The sequence below is a fragment of the Balaenoptera musculus genome, chromosome 1 (genome assembly GCF_009873245.2).
Source record: "Balaenoptera musculus isolate JJ_BM4_2016_0621 chromosome 1, mBalMus1.pri.v3, whole genome shotgun sequence".
NCBI lineage: Eukaryota > Metazoa > Chordata > Mammalia > Artiodactyla > Balaenopteridae > Balaenoptera > Balaenoptera musculus.
The window spans coordinates 162,438,116-162,459,667 of NC_045785.1; the positions used below are offsets into that span (position 1 = coordinate 162,438,116).

The 21,552-nt window shown below is 45.9% G+C and overlaps 1 protein-coding gene across 4 annotated transcripts in view; it reads right to left on the minus strand.

Annotated features, from left to right (window-relative positions):
* The window catches only part of CNIH3 (cornichon family AMPA receptor auxiliary protein 3), a 271,720-nt gene that overhangs the window by 55,488 nt on the left and 194,680 nt on the right, over positions 1-21,552 (minus strand). For all 4 annotated transcript variants that reach the window (XM_036855156.1, XM_036854281.1, XM_036852821.1 and 1 more), the window contains 2 exons: positions 20,306-20,374; positions 15,110-15,157 (listed from right to left, as the gene is read on the minus strand). In XM_036855156.1, coding sequence (XP_036711051.1) covers positions 15,110-15,157; positions 20,306-20,374 — 117 coding nt within the window. The remainder of the gene's footprint in view (positions 1-15,109; positions 15,158-20,305; positions 20,375-21,552) is intronic.

Below are 21,552 nucleotides of genomic sequence, written 5' to 3' on the forward strand. Positions count from 1 at the left end.
AGCATTTGAAGTACCACAGTCGTGTGTGTATTAAAGTCTAGTTTATACAAAGAGGATCATACAGACCCTCGCAGAAAATGCACTGTCGGTCGTTTTATCAGTCCGTCCTGCTGACGTCATCTGAACAGCGTACACGTTCCCGAAGGCAGGAACCTTGCCTAAGTGGCTCCCTTATTTAGTTTCTACCAGGACACCAGTGGCACTGGCGCCACTTTATGCTGATGCACTGAGTGGTAACAGCAGTGATATCACCACTAAAAAGGCCACAGTAGCAGAGCTGCTCTTGCTGTGTGTTGCCCGCCCACCTCCCCGTGCTATAATCGGTGATCATTGTCTTCCAGAATTTCATCACTGCTTTGACCATTTAGCAGACGCAGAAAGGGAACAGTATGGCCTTTTCTGTCCCTTCATAATAATGGCATTTTGCATTTGTATAGCACATTTAACGTACTCAGTACATTTTCTTGTCTATGGCCGGGTTTTATCCTAATGAAACAAAACCCCATGTGTTTTGTAATTGTCTGTGCCATAGAGACAGCTTAGGAATCAGAGCCACTGAAACTGTGCTGGAGGAGGCCCAATGCCCCAAACTGCTTAAAGAATAACAAACCCCATACAAGTTGCGAATGGAACCAGCATGGTAATGCAGCAATACAGCTATGCCACGGGGAGAAGATACATCTGGAGCATCGGAATCAATTCAGCGCAAGCCGGGAGCCCAAAGGAGTTCTCATCTGAGTTGCAGGGCTCTCCTGTTGGCCCTGCCTGGGTAGAGGCTGGTACCCGGTTCCAATTGTAGGGAGAGACAAAGACTGGCCACTGCTACAGGGAATAAGAGGCCATTAGGATTTGGTAATACTGGCACATTTTGTGGCCTAGAAACATGACCCAGAAATGTTTCTTGCTTTTTCAGCAATTTAGAAAGGGCAAGAATGAGTATCTGAAAGGGTGAGCACTTGGGGGGTTGAAAAACAGAATTTTTACTTCTCATCACATTTTGGAAAAGGGAGCATCCAGAAGCAAACCTCCCACCGAGAAAACAAGTTGTCTGCGGATTACTTGCAATGAGTCACCTGCTGGGTTGACCATCTCCTGGGAAGCAGGAGGAAGTCAGGCGCTCATTCCTTCAGTCTACCTGGGCACCTGTTGGTAAATTATTGCTTTTACTCTGGTACCATTTAGAAAATTACAGCTCTCTAAATCATACTCTGGGGGACCGAGAAAAGGAAAATGCCTCCCCACCTACATTGCCGAAGACTGCCCTACCCTCCAACTCAGTGATCTGCAGCCTCGCTACACATTAGAATCACCTAGGGAGTTTTTCAAACCTCCCTCCACCCCCGCCAATGCCCAGGCTGCATTCCAGACCAACGGAACAGAAACTCTGGGGGTGGGATCCAGGAACAGTTCTTTTTAAGCTCCCAGGGTGATTCCAAGGTGCAGCCAAGCTTGAGAACCAGCCCTCTAACTACATCCATTCCCATGCTCACCCTCTGGGCAGTGAAGGTGCTCTGATAAGACAAAGCACACCACACCTGCCATGGCCCGTTCTCTGGTGTCCTTCACTTGCCTTAATCCCATGCTCAGCAGTGATAATTCTGCCACACACATTATGAAACTAATAATCCAAGCCATTGTGTGGTTGCCGGGCTCATGTTCACCAACACATTTAGCTAATTAACATGAATCAGATACCACGTTAGGCAACGCAGCAGATACAAAAATTAGGAGGACGTGATCCCCACCTTCAAGAATACAGCTGTGGAAGATAATGTGTACAAGTGACTGTAATACAAGAAACTGTGTGAGCAGAGCTTTGAAACTCTCGGGAAGGAAATCAGAGAGAAAAACGAGACCCCTTTTAGCTGAACGGAGGTCTTCACAACTGACACATCACACTCACACACACACACACACCCATCAGCACATAATACAGGACTATGTACATAGCAGGTCTAAAGGAACTCCAGTTGAATGAATGGAGAAATTCAGATTGGCTCCCATCGGAAGCCAAAACCAACACCCAGGACTCCCCAGCTCCTTTCTCCACCCTCGACCATGCCCAGGCTCCTCCGGGGACCATCAGACATGACCTCAACCTCCAGTGCCTAGTCTCTCTGCCCGCCATCCCCACTGGCCACCTCACACTGCCCTTGGAGTTCTGGGGTGCACGTCGGTGGCTGGGTGCCCTGTCCTGGCCACTCTGCTGACTGAATTCCTCCCTGAGACCAAGGCCTGCAGCTGTCATCCAGCGTCCACACCCCCTTCTCTATGGAATAAAATCCTCAATTTGGAGCTGAGCATAGAGACCCCCCCAAAAGACCAGATGTGACCATTTGCCTACGATCTGGCCGATGAGTTAAGCGGAAGTGATGTGTGCAGCTTCTGGGTCACATCCTTCACAGAAGCGGCCCTGTTCCTCTCCCCCCTCCATCCTGCTGCTTGAAAGGACATCATGGTGTGACGCCCTCATGGACCAGAAAATGCCCTAACGATGGCAGAGCTCTGAGGGCAGGAGGAGCCTGGGTCCCCAGACAACCCTGGCAGGCAGGGTCCCCCTCCCACCCTACCCTCAGCCTGGGCGGGCTCCCCCCCCAGACACAGCAGGCTCCCTTGTATCTTTTACTCACAGTGGAACCCATATCCTAATACGTTTTCCTGCCTCCATCACGTCCTACAATACCTGGAGTTCCTCTGTATATTAAGGAGTGGAAAAAGGTGTGACAGAAAAGCAAACGATTTCTGTCAGAACAGTCAATGACTTGGTGACTTCTCATAGCAAAACTACTGAGAGTCCATAAATCTGCTTAGGTCAGGCTGTGAGACTCTGCTTTGCCGATGAACGTGGTTAAGTTAACCAGCCTCCTTCTTCTGGCCCACACAGTCTGTGAAGACTACAGGGGAAACTGAGTGTCGTCACTCTCTTGGTTAGCGGCCTGTAGAGACTGACCACTAGGGTCAACAGAAGCTCTACAAAAGGTGTGCAAAGTTACCAGCTCCTATGGATGGAAGCAGCAAGAGAGAAGGGGGGTAAGCATGGGCTCTGGAACCAGACCCATGAGCTGGGTGACCTGGGGCAAATATTTACCATTTGGTGAAGGCAGATCATTTTATCCAACTCACAGAAGATTCAGTTACACAGCAGGCCCAGGGCCCCTCCACAGACCTACTGAACCTGAACTTCCCAGGATTGATGGGGATATGTTAGGATTCTCCAGAGAAACAGAACCAACAGGATGCATGTATGTGTGTGTTTATAGATACAGAGAGATATAGACATATAAAGAGAGAGAGATAGATAGAGAGAGAAAGAGATTTTAAGGAATCAGCTCAGGCAATTGTAGTGGTTTGGAAGGCCAAATTTTGCAGGGGTGCTAACAGGCTGGAGATCCAGGAAGAGCCAACCTTGCAGCTGAAGTCTGAAGGCCATCTGCTGCAGAATTCCCTCTTATTTGGAGAGGTCAGTCTTTTTTCCATTGAGGCCTTCAGCTGATTGGATGAGGCCCACCCACATTATGGAGGGTCATCTGCTTTATTCAAAGTCGACCAATTTAAACATTAATCGCACCCAAAAAACACCCTCAAAGAAACATCTAGAATAATGTCCAGCCACATACCTGGGCACCGTGGCCCAGCCAATTTGACATATAAAACTAAGCATCACAGGGGGTGAGCATTCATGAATCTGTATTTTTTTTTAAAGTTGTTTTTTTTGTTTGTTTGTTTTTTAACTTATTTATTTATTTATTTATTTTTGGCTGCGTTGGGTCTTCATTGCTGCGCATGGGCTTTCTCTAGTTGCAGCGAGCGGGGGCTACTCTTCGTTGTGGTGTGTGGGCTTCTCATTGTGGTGGCTTCTCTTGTTGCAGAGCACAGGCTCTAGGCACACGGGCTTCAGTAGTTGTGGCCAGTGGGCTCAGTAGTTGTGGTTCACGGGCTCTAGAGCTCAGGCTCAGTAGTCGTGGTACACAGGCTTAGCTGCTCTGTGGCATGTGGGATCTTCCCGGACCAGGGCTCGAACCCGTGTCCCCTGCATTGGCAGGCGGATTCTTAACCACTGCACCACCAGGGAAGTCCCACGAATCTGTATTTTTAATAACCTGTCCAGATGTGACGTGAGGCAGAGTCAAATTTGGGGACCACTCTCAATGATGCACCGTAAGGTCAATCATGGTTTCAGGATTTCTTCCTCCACCACTACAAGGGCCTCTGGACTTCCTTTGTGAAGCTGACCGGCACAACCTTCCATCGTGTCATGAGTCAGGAAGATGCTCCCTCCACACACAGCCAGGACGGAGCAGGCTGGGGAGATGTTCCTCAAGCCCAGGGCTCAGCACATCCTGGGCAATCCACAAAGGAGTCGGCAGCTGGCCGTATTTGCCTGCCTACTGCCAGCCTCTCTGGGTTGAAGCTCTTCTCCCTTTCCCCTCTCCCTCAGCAGACTCAATTCTCCAGATCCTGGGGGGTCTTTTGGGGAGCTGCTTATGAATCACCAGCACATTCACCGACCACCCAACTCCCCAAATATTTCCCACAGTGTTCCCCCACCTTGGCCACCCATGAGAAGCACACATGGGCATTTTCTAAATACAGATGACTGGACCCTCCCAAGACCTACTAGAGCAGAATTTCTGGAAGTGGTTCTTAAGCAGATGTATGCTGGAAAATCTCCATGGGGGATTTTGAGACGCATAACGATTAGAAACCACCAGTGCCACTAATGACAAACACAACAGAACAGTGAACTCTACCGTTCGCCACTTCCTGACACTATCCTAGAATATGAGTTTTCACAATCAAGGCAGCAAAGTTTCACAGTAAGTTCTAAGTGCTCTCTCTGAGCTATTGATGAGAATTCCTGGGTGTACAATAATGAGTGGAGAACAACGAAGCACGTTAAGATGAGGGTGTTAGGCAGCTGACTAGACTCATTCATGCCACTAGCCTCAAAACATGCAGGGTTCAAATTCACGAAGCCGATTTACTGCAGATTACCACATGCGGCTGACCTTCAGAGCTGCTCACAGATAGTCAGAATTATGAAAATAAAGTCCTTGAATACTTACAGTACTAATGAGACCACTTCTTATGATGGGAAGGAACTAAGATTTCTGTATAGTTGTCATGACAGGAGGCTATGTAGAGTATTCACTGGAGGAATGTTTATGGAACTCTCCTCACACCTGGAATTCTGCTGCAGATGATAATATTGCCCAGGCAGGGCCTGCCCCCCATGAATCCACCTAAAAGAGACCACTTTGCACTAGAGAACTGCTTATTTTGTTTCTTTTTTAATTTTTATTTTATATTGGAGTACAGTTACATAACAATGTTGTGTTAGTTTCAGGTGTACAGCAAAATGATTCAGTGATACATCTACATGTATCTATTCTTTTTCAAATTCTTTTCCCATTTAGGTTATTACAGAATATTGAGCAGAGTTCCCTGTGCTATACAGTTGGTCCTTGTTGGTTATCTATTTTATTTTTTTTATTTAGTTATTTTTTAAAGCACCTTTTAAAAAATTTATTTATATATTTATTTACTTTGGGCTGTGTTGGGTTTTTGTTGCTGCGCACGGGCTTTCTCTAGTTGTGGCGAGCGGGGGCTTCTCTTCGTTGCAGTGTGCGGGCTTCTCATTGCAGTGGCTTCTCTTGTTGCGGAACACGGGCTCTAGGTGCACAGGCTTCAGTAGTTGGGGCATGTGGGCTCAGTAGTTGTGGCTTGTGGCTCAGTAGTTGTGGCGCACGGGCTTGGTTGCCTTCCTGGTCCGGGAAGATGTGGGATCTTCCCAGACCAGGGATCGAACCTGTGTCCCCTGCATTGGCAGGCGGATTCTTAATCACTGCGCCACCAGGGAAGTCCTGGTTAACTATTTTAAATATAGCAGTGTGTACATGTCAATTCCAAACTCCCAATCTATTCTCCCCTTCCCCCCTGGTAACCATACGTTCACTCTATATGTCTGTGAGTCTGTTTCTGTCTTATAAATAAGTTCATTTGTATCATTTTTTTAAGATGAAAGGGATATCATATGATGCTTGGTCTTTCTCTGTCGATCTTTTCCACAATTTTTGCCTGGAACTCCAGAATATAAAGATGTGCGGCCTTCTTCCCAGGCCTATCAGATGCCAACTTGGTGTGGGGTTGTACTGAGGTAGGAGATAGATGGACCCCTGGGCTGGACTGCTGGTGTTTGTTAAGCGGAGTAAAATTGAAGCTTTGTTTTCCCCAGACACGCCAAAGACAAAGCTAGTGGCAGAAGCTGAGCTCTGCTGGAGTAAAGAGGTAAGATGACCACTCCTGAGGTCAAGGAAAACTTCCCTGTCTGCACATGCGCAGGAAGGTTCCTTGGGAAAAGACACCACCCCATAATAAGTGTGAACATATTCCTACAGGCCTCTGCGGTGGAATCCACCTTAGCAAAAAGTTGCGCACGCATGTTGGGGAGGGTCTTAGAACAGGTCAGATGTGGGAAACGAAATGAGATAATTGGCCAAAGGTAAACAAAGACCCGGAAGGACTGTCCTACATAAGTGATTTAAACCACCTCTTTACAGGGCTCCTCCTCATTAGAGAGGGCGCCCAAAGTCCTTCTCTCCAGGTGTGTATTTCTGCCTTGCTTCTGTATTAAATAAACACAGCTTCTCTGTGTGCTCTCCCACTTATTGTGCGGTGTCTCTAATAATAAATTTTGTACCTGTTTTTGCCTCCTTGAAACATTTTTGCTTTCAAACGGGGCAAGAGCCAGGGAACTTTGCTTCTAGCCTGTAGCCCCTGGTGGACTATCAGCTGGGATTCCTGGTTTTCACCCAGGCTCCCCAGGTTCAATTCCTGGGCAGGAAACTAAGATGTCTCTTCAAGACCGCTCACTGCTGTCTCTCTGAGATCAGTACCCAGGGAGGAAAGACAGAATTCATGCATAGTAAATGCTACTCACAGTGAAATGGCCACTGCTAGGGGGTAGGGATGGGGGAAATGTTACTCATTGAAAGACACCGCGCTTGGTCCTATAGACACACTAGTGAGCGAGGAAGGGATGGTCCCTGCCCCCAGAGAGCTTGCTGTTGAGTCAAGCTCTGTTCAGCTTCAGTGACCCCAGTCTCTGAGAAGGGCACCGTGGCCGAGCTGGACGAGCAGCCCAGGACACACTGGTTCTGGTGTCACCTCACCGTTAGCCCTCTGGTCTCAATTTCCCCTCTGAAAAGGAGGGATCTGGCTAGATGACCTCCAAGCTCTGTTCCAGTTCTAGCATTTCATCTCCTAATCATATAGTGAACATCAACCTTATGTCCCACTCTGTGCTGGGAATTCAAAGATGAGTAAGACATTGGGTTCCTCCTTCTTGGAACTCACAAACTAATGGGAGAGGCAGGCATCCAAAGAGACAATGATGCAGTGTTGCAAGTACCACCATAGAGGTGTAGACCCACACATCGAAGAGTCTATGTTACCATCCTAGAGAAAATCTGCAAACTATCCAACCTCTGAGTCTTCTTCCCCCAGTTTCATTGAGATATAATTGACATACAGCACTGTGTAAGTTTAAGGCATATAGCATAATGATTTGACTTACATATACTGTGAAATGATTACCACAATAAGTTTAGTTAACATCCATCATTTCATATAGATACAAAAGAAGAAAAGTGTTTTTTTCCTTGTGATGAGAACTCTTAGGATTTACTTTCCTAACTTTCAAATATAGCATATACCAGTTAACTATAGTCATCATGTTGTACATTACATCCCTAGTGCTTAATTATCTTATAAATTGGAAGTCTGTACCTTTTGATCACCTTCTTCAAATTCCCTCTCCCCCTCTGATAACCAAAAATCTGATCTCTTGTTTATGAGTTTGTTTTGTTATTCTTATTATTTTATTTTTAGATTCCACACATATGTGAGATCATACAGTATTTGTCTTTGTCTGACTTATTTCACTTAGCACAATGCCATGTTGTCACAAATGGCAGGATTTCCTTCTTTTTTATGTCTGAAATATATATATCACAAGTGCCTTAGCCATTCGTCTGTCAATGGACACTTAGGTTGTTTCCATGTCTTTGCTATTGTAAAAAAAAAAATGCTGCTATGAACATGGGGGTGCAGGTATCACTTCAACATAGTGTTTTTATTTCCTTTGGATATATACCCAGAAGTGGAATTTCTGAATCACATGGAAGTTCTATTTTTAACTTTCTGAAGAACCTCCATACTGTTTTTCATAGTGGACTGTACCAACTTACAATCCCACCGACAGTTCACAAGGAATCCCTTTTCTCCACACCCTCACTAGCATCTGCTATCTCATCCCCATTCTAACAGGAGTAAGGTGATAACTCATCCCTTGCCTACAAATATATGGTAGATTGATGGCATTCATGGTACCAATTAATGGTCTCCCCTGTATCCACACCCTTTGCCCTGTAACTCTGTAGTCCCTCCCACTGTGACCCTGGGCTTGGCCATGTGACTCACTTTGGCCAATAATAGGACACTAATAGATCTGATGCAAACCAAAGCTTGAAAAAGTTCTTGTGTATTTCCACGTCTTCTCTTGCTTCTCTATGACACCATGAGAACAAGTCTAGATTAGTCTTTGGAGAATGAGATGGCCCATCCCAGCTGAGGCCATCCTAGATTAGCTTACAGTCTGCTGCCTGCCAGACACATGAATGAGCCCCAGCCAAGACCAGAGGAACACCCCTTTCTCCCTATAAGCCCATCCAAGATTTGTGGAACCACCAGATGACCCATGGACTCATAAGAAATATAAATCGTAGTTGTCCTGAACTGCTAATATCATGGCAATGGAGAATAAGGATAGGGCCAACCAGCTCCCCAGATTTGAGTGAGAAGCCAGAGCCCATATATAAGGCAGCTGTTGTGAAGTCCTCTGCTTCTCCTGCTGCAGCCTTGGGAGTGGAGTGAAGCGAGGACAGGGCTCTTCCTCTGGCTTCTGGTTCAGCAACCCCGTGACAGCATCACTATTTACACAGTGAGTAAAATGTCCCATCTTTCCCTCTGACTGACAAGGAGTTTGCCACAGAAAGCATCTGAAAATAAATTATACGTGAGACATGGTTTCTGAACTAGTTGCAAGTTTTATTCCAGGATATTTTTACTTTTCTTCAAACATTCCCTCTAGGGGTGAACGATCCCACCAAGAAATTAAATAGAATTAGAAAAGAGCCTTAAAGGAATCCACTTGGCCCCATGATGGTGAGCCAAGCATATTATAGGGTCCCTGAAGCCCTCTGTAGCTCTGGTATTTGTATCTTGCCTTTAAAATAGCTGAGAAATATTGCTGTAGTAGTGGTCCTTAAGGAGCATGTTTCAAAGCGAACCAACAATTTCCCCTTTAATGTGGTGATTGAAAATGTGGACTCTTTTCAAACAGACTTGCCCTTCAAATCCCAGCTCTACCAGCTTATGAAATATGACTCTCTGGGATATATACTTAACCTCTCTAAACCTTGATTTCCTCGTCTTTTAAGTGGGGCTATTAATCATGACTACTTCACAGAAATGTTGTGAGGATTAAAAGAGTTAATCCTTTCAAAGGCATACAGTAGTCACTCAGGAAAAGTAAGCAGCATTGTCACGTCTTAGAAATTCCCCAAGCCACAGAGAATTCTGATCTGGAAAACTTCTGAGTCAAGGATGGCCTCTCAAAGGCATTCCACACAACTGCCTCTGAGTTTTTGTGTCCCTTTTCCCTGTATTATGTCTCTCCACGAAAATAGACCATTCCCTCCAGAGCCCTGCAGGAAGAACTGTGTTAACGGCTAAAAAGACCGGAAATCAAGCCAATCCCTTGTGGCAGGGAGTGCCAGTAATTAGAGAAAAGGCACCGTTGTCGTTGTCACCATTCTCCCAAGTAGTTAATGCATGACAAATTGTGTGCTCCAAAGTGACATGAGTCTTTCTCTAGGTTCTGGTATATAAATGTATTTGGTAGCTTCCTCTTAGGTCAAAGAAATTGGAACAGACTTTGAAACTGTCTATTTTATAAATTTGTAGAGTCAGCAAATACCTGATCTCTGGCACAGAATAAAATCTCTTTAAAAAAAAAAAAAGATTTTCCCCCTTATAAAAATGGCAGATGCTTATAGTATCAGTTAGCTATTGCCATAATAATGCTGCATAACAAATCACTCCAAAATTCAGTGCCCTAAAACAATAATCATTTATACTCGCTCATGCATCTAGAGGTTGACTGGGGGTCACCTGATATAGTGCGCTTAGCTCTGAGCTACAGATGGGCTCAGGTCTGTATCCCCTGCCTCTCATGCTCCTTGCACCAGAGGGCTGGCCTTGATGATGTCAGAAGTGCAAGAAAAGGAGCAGAAACACCCAGTAACTCTTAAGGCCTCAGTACACACAAGCCCACCCACATTCCAGCGGACACATCCCGTCACATGGCAAAGCCCTCCATCGGCAGGGAGGGGAAATGTACTCTGCTTCTTTCAGGAGGAACTGCAAAATCATATGCAAAGGCCATGGATACAGGCAGGGCCAGCTTCAGGGACATGTCACCCGTGCAGATGCACCTGGGTCCCATGCTCAGAAGGGTCCCATCTTTGGCTGAATCCTCTGCTGTCAGCTTCGTAAGATTCCTAATAACTTTTCGTCATGAAGCCCCACATTTTCATTTTCTACTGGGCCCTGCAAATTACATAGCCAGTCCTGGATACGGGGGAGGGTGAAGAATTGGGAACAATAATACAATCTTCCTACTTAACAAACTGACTTTACACTATAGAAGTGTCATATCCATTCCCAGCTCCCCCAGCCCCTGCTTTCAGAAGCACATCGCGGAAATTTCTGCAGTGGAACCAGGTTCACACCATTCAGCTTCACTTCACACCGTGATGCCTCCCCTAAGACAGACGTGTGGTTCTGATAAGCGTGAAACGGGAAGGGGCATTGTTGGCCATCAGTGATTACACTCGTGGCCTTACCACTGCCTTGTTCTCTCCAGAATTAAACTTGGAGCACCTGGCCCCCCGCCACCAAACTGGTTATACCTCCCCAGGGGACTCAACACCCTCCCCCTCCCCCTCCCCCCAACCCGCTCATCCCCCTCTTTCTTGTCCCACTGCAACTGCTCAATGAAGAGAGTGAGAATTATCCACACACTAGAGCTTTTTACATCCACCAATGTCAGAAAACCTGCAGTGAGACTGGACACACTCTCGGGGAAATCAGGGGGTGAAATGGAGAATCACAGATTTGCCAAACCAAAGGGACGTCCCAAACTACGCAACTAAGTCGCCCCTCTCAGGCAGGCAGGCTCTGTCTAACTCAAAACCATCTCAGATATCAGGCTGTCTAACTCCGCCTAAGGGAGCTGAACACTTCTTAGCCCCCAGGACGACCAACCTCAAGGTTAGATGACAGCTGCTTATGAAGAAAGTGTCTCTTTATTCTCATGTCGATCTCCGGCTCTCACTTAAGTTCACTTCCTCTAACCATTGCCTGAACTTGGAGATGCAACAGGAGGCCCCGAGTCAGCGTCCCCCCCACAAGGACCCTTCGCGTGCCCGAGAGCTGCCATCTAACCAACGTCTGCTCTCCACGCTCTCCCCGCTCCCAAACCCGCACTTGACAGCGACCCTCAGAGTGACAGCGTGCCCGGTGGGGAGCACAGCACAAGAGGCAAGTGGCTCTCGCCATGAAAAAATGAATCATAAGCACAAATCGACACAAGAATCCTGCAGTTCAGACAATTACCCAAAGCACACATTTTCTGATAATTATAGAGCTAAAAATGGATCCACTTTCAAAATCCCTTCCTTTCTCCCGAGAAAGCTGAGGAGGTGGTTTAACAACAATCAGCTGCTGAGATGCTTCACATTCTGGGGTGTTTACGAGATGAGTTCCAAGAAATTTCTTGGAAGGTACAGTTCCCAGAAGGTGGTGATGCAAACGAAGTCCATCAACCCTCTCCACCGCCCCCAGCACGTGCTCACAGCTTGGGAATCTGAACTCAGAAGCCCATTCAAAATGAGCCAGGAGAGAGGAGGCCCAGGCCTTCCTGCCCTGTGACTCTGCTCAAACGTCAAATGACAGTTACCCAAGAAAATGGGAGGGGGTGCTAAGGGGGCTGCCGCCAGCCGAGGATTGCCTCAGCTTCCTTCAGCACCACGGGTGTGCTCGGGGACGTTACAGGAAGCTTTAGGTATCAGCTAAGTGTCATATAATAATAACAGTAACATTTAGTACGTGCCGAGCATTGATGAGCTAGGCGCACATGTATTATCTCATTTAATTCTCACAACTCCACGAGGAGGGTGCTGTGCTTATCACCCCCAGTTCAGAGTCACACTGAGGGTTACACAGATAATCAGGGCACAGGCAGGAAGCAGCAGAAGCCTGTATACGTCACCACCACGCTCCACCACTTTTCCGGTGCAAGGAACCAGAACTGGCTTGAGAATTTATTTGTAAGGTTAAAATACAGACTACAAAGAGGGGAGAGGGCATAGACACAGAGGAAAGGAATGGGATGGAAACTGTAGGCTAGAGACCTTCTGTGTCGTAATCAATACAATAAAGAGTTAAATTTGATTTTAAAATACAAATCTGATGTAAGGAGTACATGTGGTAAAATATAAGTTTTGTGCTATGTCATGGACACTGTTGAAATGAAGAAATGAAAAGACTATTATGGGACCTAATCAAACTTAAAAGCTTTTGCACAGCAAAGGAAACCATCAACAAAACAAAAAGACAACCTATGGAATGGGAGGAAATATGTGCAAATGATGCAACCAACAAGGAGTTAATCTCCAAAATATACAAACAGCTCATACAACTTAATATCAAAAAAAAAAAACCCAATCAAAAAATGGGCAGAAGACCTAAATAGACATTTCTCCAAAGAAGACATACAAATGGCCAATAGGCACGTGAAAAGATGCTCAACATCACTAATTACTGGAGAAATGCAAATCAAAACTACAATGAGGTATTACCTCACACCTGTCAGAATGGCCATCATCAAAAAGTCTACAAATAATAAATGCCGGAGAGGGTGTGGAGAAAAGGGAACCCTCTTGCACTGTTGGTGGGAATGTAACTTGGTGCAGCCACTATGAAGAACAGTATGGAGGTTCCTTAAAAAACTAAAAATAGAGCTACCATATGATCCAGCAATCCCACTCCTGGGCATATACCCGGACAAAACTATAATTCCACAAGATGCATGCACCCCAATGTTAGTTGCAGCACTATTTACAGCAGCCAAGACACGAAAGCAACCTAAATGTCCATCAACAGATGAATGGATAAAGAAGATGTGGTATGTATATATACAATGGAATATGACTCAGCCATAAAAGAGGAATGAAATATTGCCATTTGCAGCAACATGGATGGACCTAGAGAATATTATGCTTAGTTGAGTAAGTCAGAGAAAGAAATACTAAATGCTATCACTTCTATGTGGAATCTAAAAAATAAGACAAATGAATCTATATACAAAACAGAAGAAACAGACTCACAGACATAGAAAACAGATGTATGGTTTCCAAAGGGGAGAGGGAGGAGGGGAAGGACAAATGAGGAGCATGGGATTAGCAGATATAAACTCCTTTACACAAAAATAGGTTAAGTAACAGGATTTACCGTGTAGCACAGGACCGTAAGGTAGGACCACGGCAGAGGCAGCTAGAGGCCATTGCCTGCTGTCTGGCTAGAGTCAGTGGTCAACCAACACAGAAAAATGAGCAAGGCTCAAATGTGATGGATGCAGGTTATTGCTCTGCCAGAGAATTCAGGATGGTACATTCAAAATGGGGAAAAAAGGGCAATTTGCAGTGTGAAAGACACTTGGGTGTCAGTCTTAAAGAACAAACTAGACTCTATGGAAGTGACAGCTGGAGCAGGTTATTGGTGTCCGAGACATTATCTGGGAAAATAATTTACAAATTCATGAAGTACCCTTAATACCAAATGTCATACGCTATTTTCTTAATCATTTTTTATTCCTTGGATCACTAGTATTTTCATTATCTGAGCTTACTTCCCCACTGTGACACAGATGTGGAACTATGACATACTGAGTCTCTTGGAAAACATTAAAGGACAAGTAATTAGCTAGAAAGATAATTGACTTCTTGATTAAGCTCTCTCTCCCAAGGAAAGGTATCATTAATTGAAATATAGAAAAGATTTCAAAAGCTTGCAAAATTGTTTCCCTCCCATCAATTTTTGGCATGGCATTTGGTTTCTCTCCTATTCACCTAAGGCTCAAAAACTTCTTTTGGGTTGACAGGTGGCTTTCCTATGGCCTGTAGCGCATCTGCTCTGAACAGAGATCGGGGATGTCCTTTGGCTCAAGGCAATGGACACTGTTAGTTTTACATGCAAGTTGCTGTTCTCCACACTTTGCTGCAAAAAAGTACTCGCTTTCCTTACCGGAGAGTGGCAGACTGGTCTGTCTGCCACAGGGGTACCGCAGCTACGTCACAGAGTCCTGCTAAATACTAAACTTGAGCTGCACATGCACACGTGGATATGCGTGCACACGTGTGCTTCCTGAATGCATTGAGGGCAGCTGTGACCTACTGCCCATCCATTGAGAGCAACTCTCTGAATGCTTGGCTCCCCCTTTAATAACATCTCCCTTCCCACCCCTCCGACACTCCTGATGATGCTGTCAATCAAACTGCAAAGCTGAGTGGCAGGTTGAAACCTCAAAGGAAACCCAACAACCAGTTAAAAACTTGGCTGAGCCAAGGTGGGAGCGTTTCTGAGTCCCGCATCAGACAGGAACAAAGGCTGTGAGGCAACATCAGCTGTAAATGCCATCCATCATCATGCACAGATAAAGAACCTCTAAATCCAACCTGAGGGCACTTGCAAATATCCAGTGCTGTCCTGACACTGATTGATGGCCATCCCTTTTAATTAGCTCCTCTTGTCTCTGGAGGTTTCCAAAGAAGTGATCACGTGCTCCCACCTCCTCCTCCCCCACCACCATTTGCCTATGTGGGGAGACAGGACCGAAGCAGGCACTGAACCTCACCCGCCCCTCTCACTGTGTGACCACCGTGACCATGTGACCATCCAAATTCCGTCACCGGGTGCTTGCACTGACCTTTCGTAGAAGGAAGCAGATGCGCTCGATGTTCCTCAGCCGTTCCCTCTATCAGGATGCACGAGAAAGAAAAGAGAGGGGAGGTTAGATTTTCTGCTGAAAGAACATGAGAAGCCCCACATTCAGCCCCTAGTAGAGGAGGCAGAACCCACCACAGATCCCTCCCAGTCATGACCTTCATGCTCCCACTCAAGTGGCTTTCCCTAACAAGAGTTTCTGCTCATACAGCTCAACAGCAAAAAACCAAATGATCCAATTAAAAATGGGCAGAGGAAAATAGACATTCTTCCAAAGAAGACATACAGATGGCCCCCAGGTACATGAAAAGGTGCTCAATATCACTAATCACCAGGGAAATGCAAATTAAAACCACAATGAGCTATCACCTCACACCTGTTAGAATGACTAGCCTCAAAAAGAAAAGAGATAACAAGTGCTGATGAGGCTGTGGGAAGAAAGGGAACCCTGGTGCACGGTTGGTGGGGATGGGAATTGATACGGCCACTGTGGAAAACGGTATGGAGGTTCCTCAAAAAGTTAAAAATAGAAGTACCACATGATCCATCATTCCACCTCCGGATATATCCAAAGGAAACAAAATCACTATTTTGAAGAGATATCTACACCCCCATGTTCATAACAGCATTTTTTACAATAGCCAAGGCATGGAAACAACCTAAGTGTCCATTGACAAATGAATGGATAAAGCAGTTGTGGTATACACATATATAATGGAATATTATTCAGCCATAAGAAAGAAGTAAATCTTGCCTTTTGCAACAACATGGATGGACCTCGAGGGCACTGTGTTAAGTGAAATAAGTCAGACAGAGAAAGACAAATACTGTATGATCTCACTTACATGTGGAATCTAAAAACAAAACAAAACAAAACATGAACAACAAAACCAACTCATATTTGTGGTTATCAGAGCTGGAGAGGGAATTGGATAAAGGCGATCAAAAGGTACAGTCTTCCAGTCATAGGATGTAATTCCTGGGGATGTAACGTACAACGTGATGACTATAGCTAACACTGTTGTGTGGCATATTTGAAAGCTGCTAAGTGAATAAATCCCAAAATTTTCATCACATTTTTTCTTTTTTCTTTTGTATCTGTATGAAATGATGGATGTTAACCAATTATTTTGCAATATATGTAAGTCAAGTCATTATGCTATACACCTTAAACTAAATACACTGCTATATGTCCAGTTATATCTCAATAAAATTGAAAAAAGAGCTTTGAGCTTTTCTCCATCTACCTTGTCATAGTTATTTGCTCTTAACTGAACTTTCCCAGCAAACAGCATGGGCTCAGCTTCCCTCTCAGCCCAGCACAGGTTTCTGTACTTTTTCCTACAGCCTCTGTGTCCCTATAAGACAGTCAAACTGCAGAACGGGCACCACATGCTCATGAATCCAAAGCCTGCGGTCAGGTCCCCGGGAGGGCTTCCCATTCAAGCCACGAAGAGCATGTGTGCCTGATTAGTGTGTGAGGGGGGGAAGTTCTCTGCCCATTGGTTTTATATTTCTAAAGTGACTGTATTTAGAGGAAGCAATCTTCCCACTCAATTAGACACCAGCAGTGCCCCCGGGCTAAGACTTTTCAAGATGCCCAAGTCCATCTCCGGAGTCTGGCTCGCTGCCAAAGGAAGATGCTCCGGGGCTGGACAGGTGACGATGGTCGCCTAACACACTAAGTGCTGCCTCCCCTTTCCCGCAGTGACTTCTGCGATTTCTGCAGCCACTCTGAACACAGCTGTGGCATCTCCCAGTGCTTCATTACTGAGGCAATTTGGTTGCGGTAGATGTGATGATAATGAGATTCCTCGTGGATCAGGAGAAGACAGGTGGCTGGGATACTTCAATTTCCCTAATTAAATCATAAATATAGTGATTCCTGTGCACCCTTTAAGCCCAGAGGAAAGAGCCCACATCAGGACAAATTAGCATCCACATGGCTAGGAAGACAGACCACATCCTCCTCCACACACGTGTGTGTGCACGCGTGCACACACAAGCACAAACACAGCTGGGCATCGAGGCTGCCTAAATGGAGAATAGTGGGAAAAGGTGTGAGATAACAGGCATGTAAGAGGGAGGTTCAGGACACACGCTAGCTCCTTCCCCAGCAAGTCAGATCCTCTAAAGGATATTTCTCATTACTTTACAGTGATATTAAATGCCCAGCTGGCAAAAGGAAGGGGAAAGGGTTAACATGAGAAACTAGGAGTAAAAACAAAGCATTCCTCCTCTTCCTACCACATGGAAGATGGGTCCACCCAGAGGGTCCAACAATATTTGGAGCTTAAATCCAAAGAACCAGTGGGTCTCATGCACATTCATTTAGAAATACATCACACCAATCAGCAATTGTTTGTAACACAAGTCCATCCAGGGCTGGAGTTACCGAGCAGTGAAGCAGCTTTGTCAAGCCACCTGAGCCTGAGATGCTGCTTCAGAGGATCTACAGGGGCCCAAAGAGCTTAAAGATGAGTTAAATGAGGCTTCCAAAGCGTTTAAGTTCCTGCCAGGGAGTAACATCATAAAAACTGGGGGAAATGTGTCTAATACACTTCCATTTAGGGTTTTTATGGATTTTTGTTTTTAATCTCAGACAAGAGTCCTTTACTTAAGGGCTTGAGTCTATCCATGAGATGTCTGGCCTTCGGGGCCAGACTCCTTAATTAATTCATTAACTGATTAAAAATGTGGCTTTATTTATTTTTATTTTTATTGGAGTATAGTTGATTTACAAAGTTGTGTTAGTTTCGGGTATACAGTAAAGTGAATCAGTTATACATATACAGATATCCACTCTTTGTAAGATTCTTTTCCCATATAGGCCATTACAGAGTACTGAGTAGAGTTCCCTATACTATACAGTAGGTCCTTATTAGTTATCTATTTTATATATCTTGGTGTGTATATGTCAATCCCAACCTCCCAAATCATCCCCCACTTTCCCCTGGTAACCATAAGTTTGTTTCCTACATCTGTGAAGAAGTGTGGCTTTAATAATAGGAATAAAGAGTTGAGATCCAGCTTCTCTGCTATGCAACCTCACCCTTCAGTCATTCATTCTTTCATCAACAAATAGTTATTTGAGCGCCTACTGTGTGCAGTTTCTGTCCTTGCACTGACCTTGCACAGAAGCTCCCAGTGGGACACACAGTGGTCCTAATTTTCTTTGTTCTGCCTGAACTAAGGAACCTGCCAAGGTGAGATGGAAACGGGCTCCACAAACCTGTCTCATGGTTTTGCCAACCTCCTGCACCCCAGTGTTGAATTCGCATGATGGAATTGAGGGGCAGGACACTATTTCTTCACTAGTGTTTACCCTGAGATCACACAAGAAACTCTGGGTGTTCTAAGTGAGCCGCTTTCTATTTGGAGCGCCCAAGCCACCAGGGGGAATGAAAGCAGGCTCTTGACTCCCTGGCATTCCAAACAGAAGCACCCTCTCGGACTAGGGCAGCTCTGTGCACCTGGTCGATGTTGACGACCTAAGTGTGTGATGCTGGGGCCAAACACAAAAGCATCCAGAAAGAGATGAGACCCAAGGGGCAACGCTTTCAGGCCTGGAGGAGCCAAGTTATCACTGGTGGTGGTGAGGCTGGCAGATGGAAACAAAATGGATTTTAATAATGACAAGTTTCATAAGATATAGTAAGTTTTCAGGTGGATCTCAGGGATTCTTCCAACTTGTCACAAAATTCCGCTTCACTCAGTTGACTTGGAAAGGGTTAGGCTCTCTTTCATAGAATCAAAGCATTTGATGCCAAAGGGATTATAAAATCAGGCTCTTAAAGGGACAACGTAGAGTAGGTGGTAAGAACACAGGCAGACTTGGGCTCCAATCCTGACTTCACCGCTCATGAGCTTTGAGTCCTTGGATAAGAGTCTATAAACTGGGTAAACAATGCCTGTCTAGCAAAGCTGTGAGGATTATAGGTTACATATATATAGTTCCCAGCATGCAGTAAAAACTCAAAACAACAACTCCAGTAATAACCCTGTACTTTACAGAGGGTGACACCAAAGCCTGCTCCCCTGGTCTCTTGGTACCTCCCTAAGAGCACAGCCTTCTTCAGGGGGCCTGCAGCTAAGGAGAACAGACCTCTTTGTCCCTGTCACTAAAGAATGATGTCATAAGCCTTCCAGGTTAATATTCATACTAATATATATTTTTCATATATATATATATATATTCACACTAGAAAATCCCGGTGTTCTCTCTAAAACTTTTGACTGAAACTACCAAACTATCAACAGAACTATTCAAACACAAGCGTGCCTTAGCACTGGAAACCAGGGCCTGGAAGGAAGTTCAACTCCGTGCAGGCCCAGCGAGCTTAGGCTGAGAGACAGACTCGCATGAACTGTGAGCTCCATCCTTCGGGCCCAGTGGTCCTGGTCTGGAAAGTGTCCGGAAAAGGCTCCGTCCACAGGCGGGCTGGTGCCTGGCTCTGGGAGGTGGGCTGTGCTGAGCAGAGGGGCGGACAGCCGACACCCGCCCCCACTCAACAGGCATGAGGTCCTCCTCCTCTCCCCGCATCGAGGCCTCTTTCTACATCCACTCCAGGGCACGTGGGAGGGCAGCAGGCGCGGCCTGACAAGCCGGATGGAGCAGCAGAGGTCTGGGGGCAGCAGGTGCTGGGGCAGGAGGTCTCTGACATGCGGAAGCCGGACCAGACAACCAGACGGCATCAGGTTCCCCAGGGGGAGGCAAGCTGACCTCGGGCCTGCAGAACCTCCCGAGATGAATGCTTCCTGGGTGACGGACATGGGGCGAGGAGCTGCATACATCAACCCCCGCTGCAAGCCTCCCTCTGAGAAACCTGGCGAAGTGCAGAGCGGGGACGACCATGGTGAGGCTCCTACCCCTGCCAACATGGTGGCCAGCCTGAGCCTCTCTCCTTGTTCAAGGATGCGTAGCCAAAACCTACTAACATGGGGCCTTGAGGACTGCCCAGCCACAGCACACAGACCTTTCCCACCCGGGTATTGGGACTGCTATACTTGACTTTGCATGATAAATAGAGGAACGACCGCCCTGAGCCAGGCATGGAGGTGCAGCCAGGGCCGAGCCTGCACTTCCCTCATCCTACTCATCGAGACCTTGCCCTCCTTCACAGGCCCTGGGTGGCCTGGGGTGACACCACCCTTCCGGCCACCAGCACCCACCACTTACCGCATGAACAGGGTTGCACTGGTCGATGGGGTTCTTAAAATCCGTCCTTAACTCATCAAAGGCAATTATCTGAAACAGAAAACACAGAATCAAGATGTTAGTGTCAATACACCACATCAAAAGCTTCCTCTGATTTGGTCCAAAATAACTCAGGAGGCGGGTGAAGTGTATCAATGACACAAGACTGGCCAGGAGTCAATCACTGTCAAAGCTGGTAATGGGCACCTGGGGTTGATTGTACTCTCCTGTCTACGTCTGTGTATGCTTAAAAATCCCCAAAAGAGGGAACGGGAGGGATGTTGTTTAAGGGTAGAGACTTAAAACTAGCAGATAAATAAGTCCTGGAGACCTAACACAGTACAGTGATTATAGACAACAAAATCGTATTATAAACATTAAACTTGCTAAGAGACTAGATCTTAATTGTTCCCAGTACTTGAAGAAATGATAACTATGTGATGGGATAGAGGTGTTAGCTGACGGTACAGTGGCAACCATATTGCAACATAAATGTAGCAAATCTCTATGTTGTACACCTTAAATGTACTCAATGCTGTATGTCAAATATATCTCAATTTTTTAAATCCCCAAGATAAAGTTTTTTAAGTTTCCTGTGCTTCACAAAAATGTAGAGAAAACTCTGTTTCGATGAGAGTAGTTTGGGGTTTGGATAAAGGCATACAAAAATTTAAAACTTCAAACCAGCACTTTCCATTTTCTCCTTCAGGAAAAAGCTGTTTACTTTTTATTTTTGTTTATTCTGGCAGAGATGCTGATTAGAAGTTAAATGGATAGAAGTCAGGTAAACGGGAGAAGAGAAAAATCAAGACAGCAGAGTTGACAGGAATAGAAACAACCCAATCTCTAGCCGTCCACAGCCCGGACGATCAGCTCCTGGACAGTCAAGGCGTCACACCTTGGTCCATTGGACTTGGGTTCTCAAGGTCATTCTGGACAGAGACTCAGAGGTCCCCAGAGAGCAACGGTTTCCCCCTTTGTCTGGAGGGGAGAATGTTGGAAGTGACCTTCTCTAGTCACAGAACGAGGTGTGACCCAGGCGCAGAAAGAACGAACTAGAGGTGAAGCTTCCTAACCCCGGCCACCTTGTCCCCCAGGTGTCCCCAGGGAGACTCAGTGACAGAACAAGATGGTATTCAGACAGTAGAGTGTCCTCTCTTAGGGTGTGGATGTCTTAGGTCCTCTCCTGGGCTGCACACAAAGGGACAAACCGACTACCCCAGGAAGGC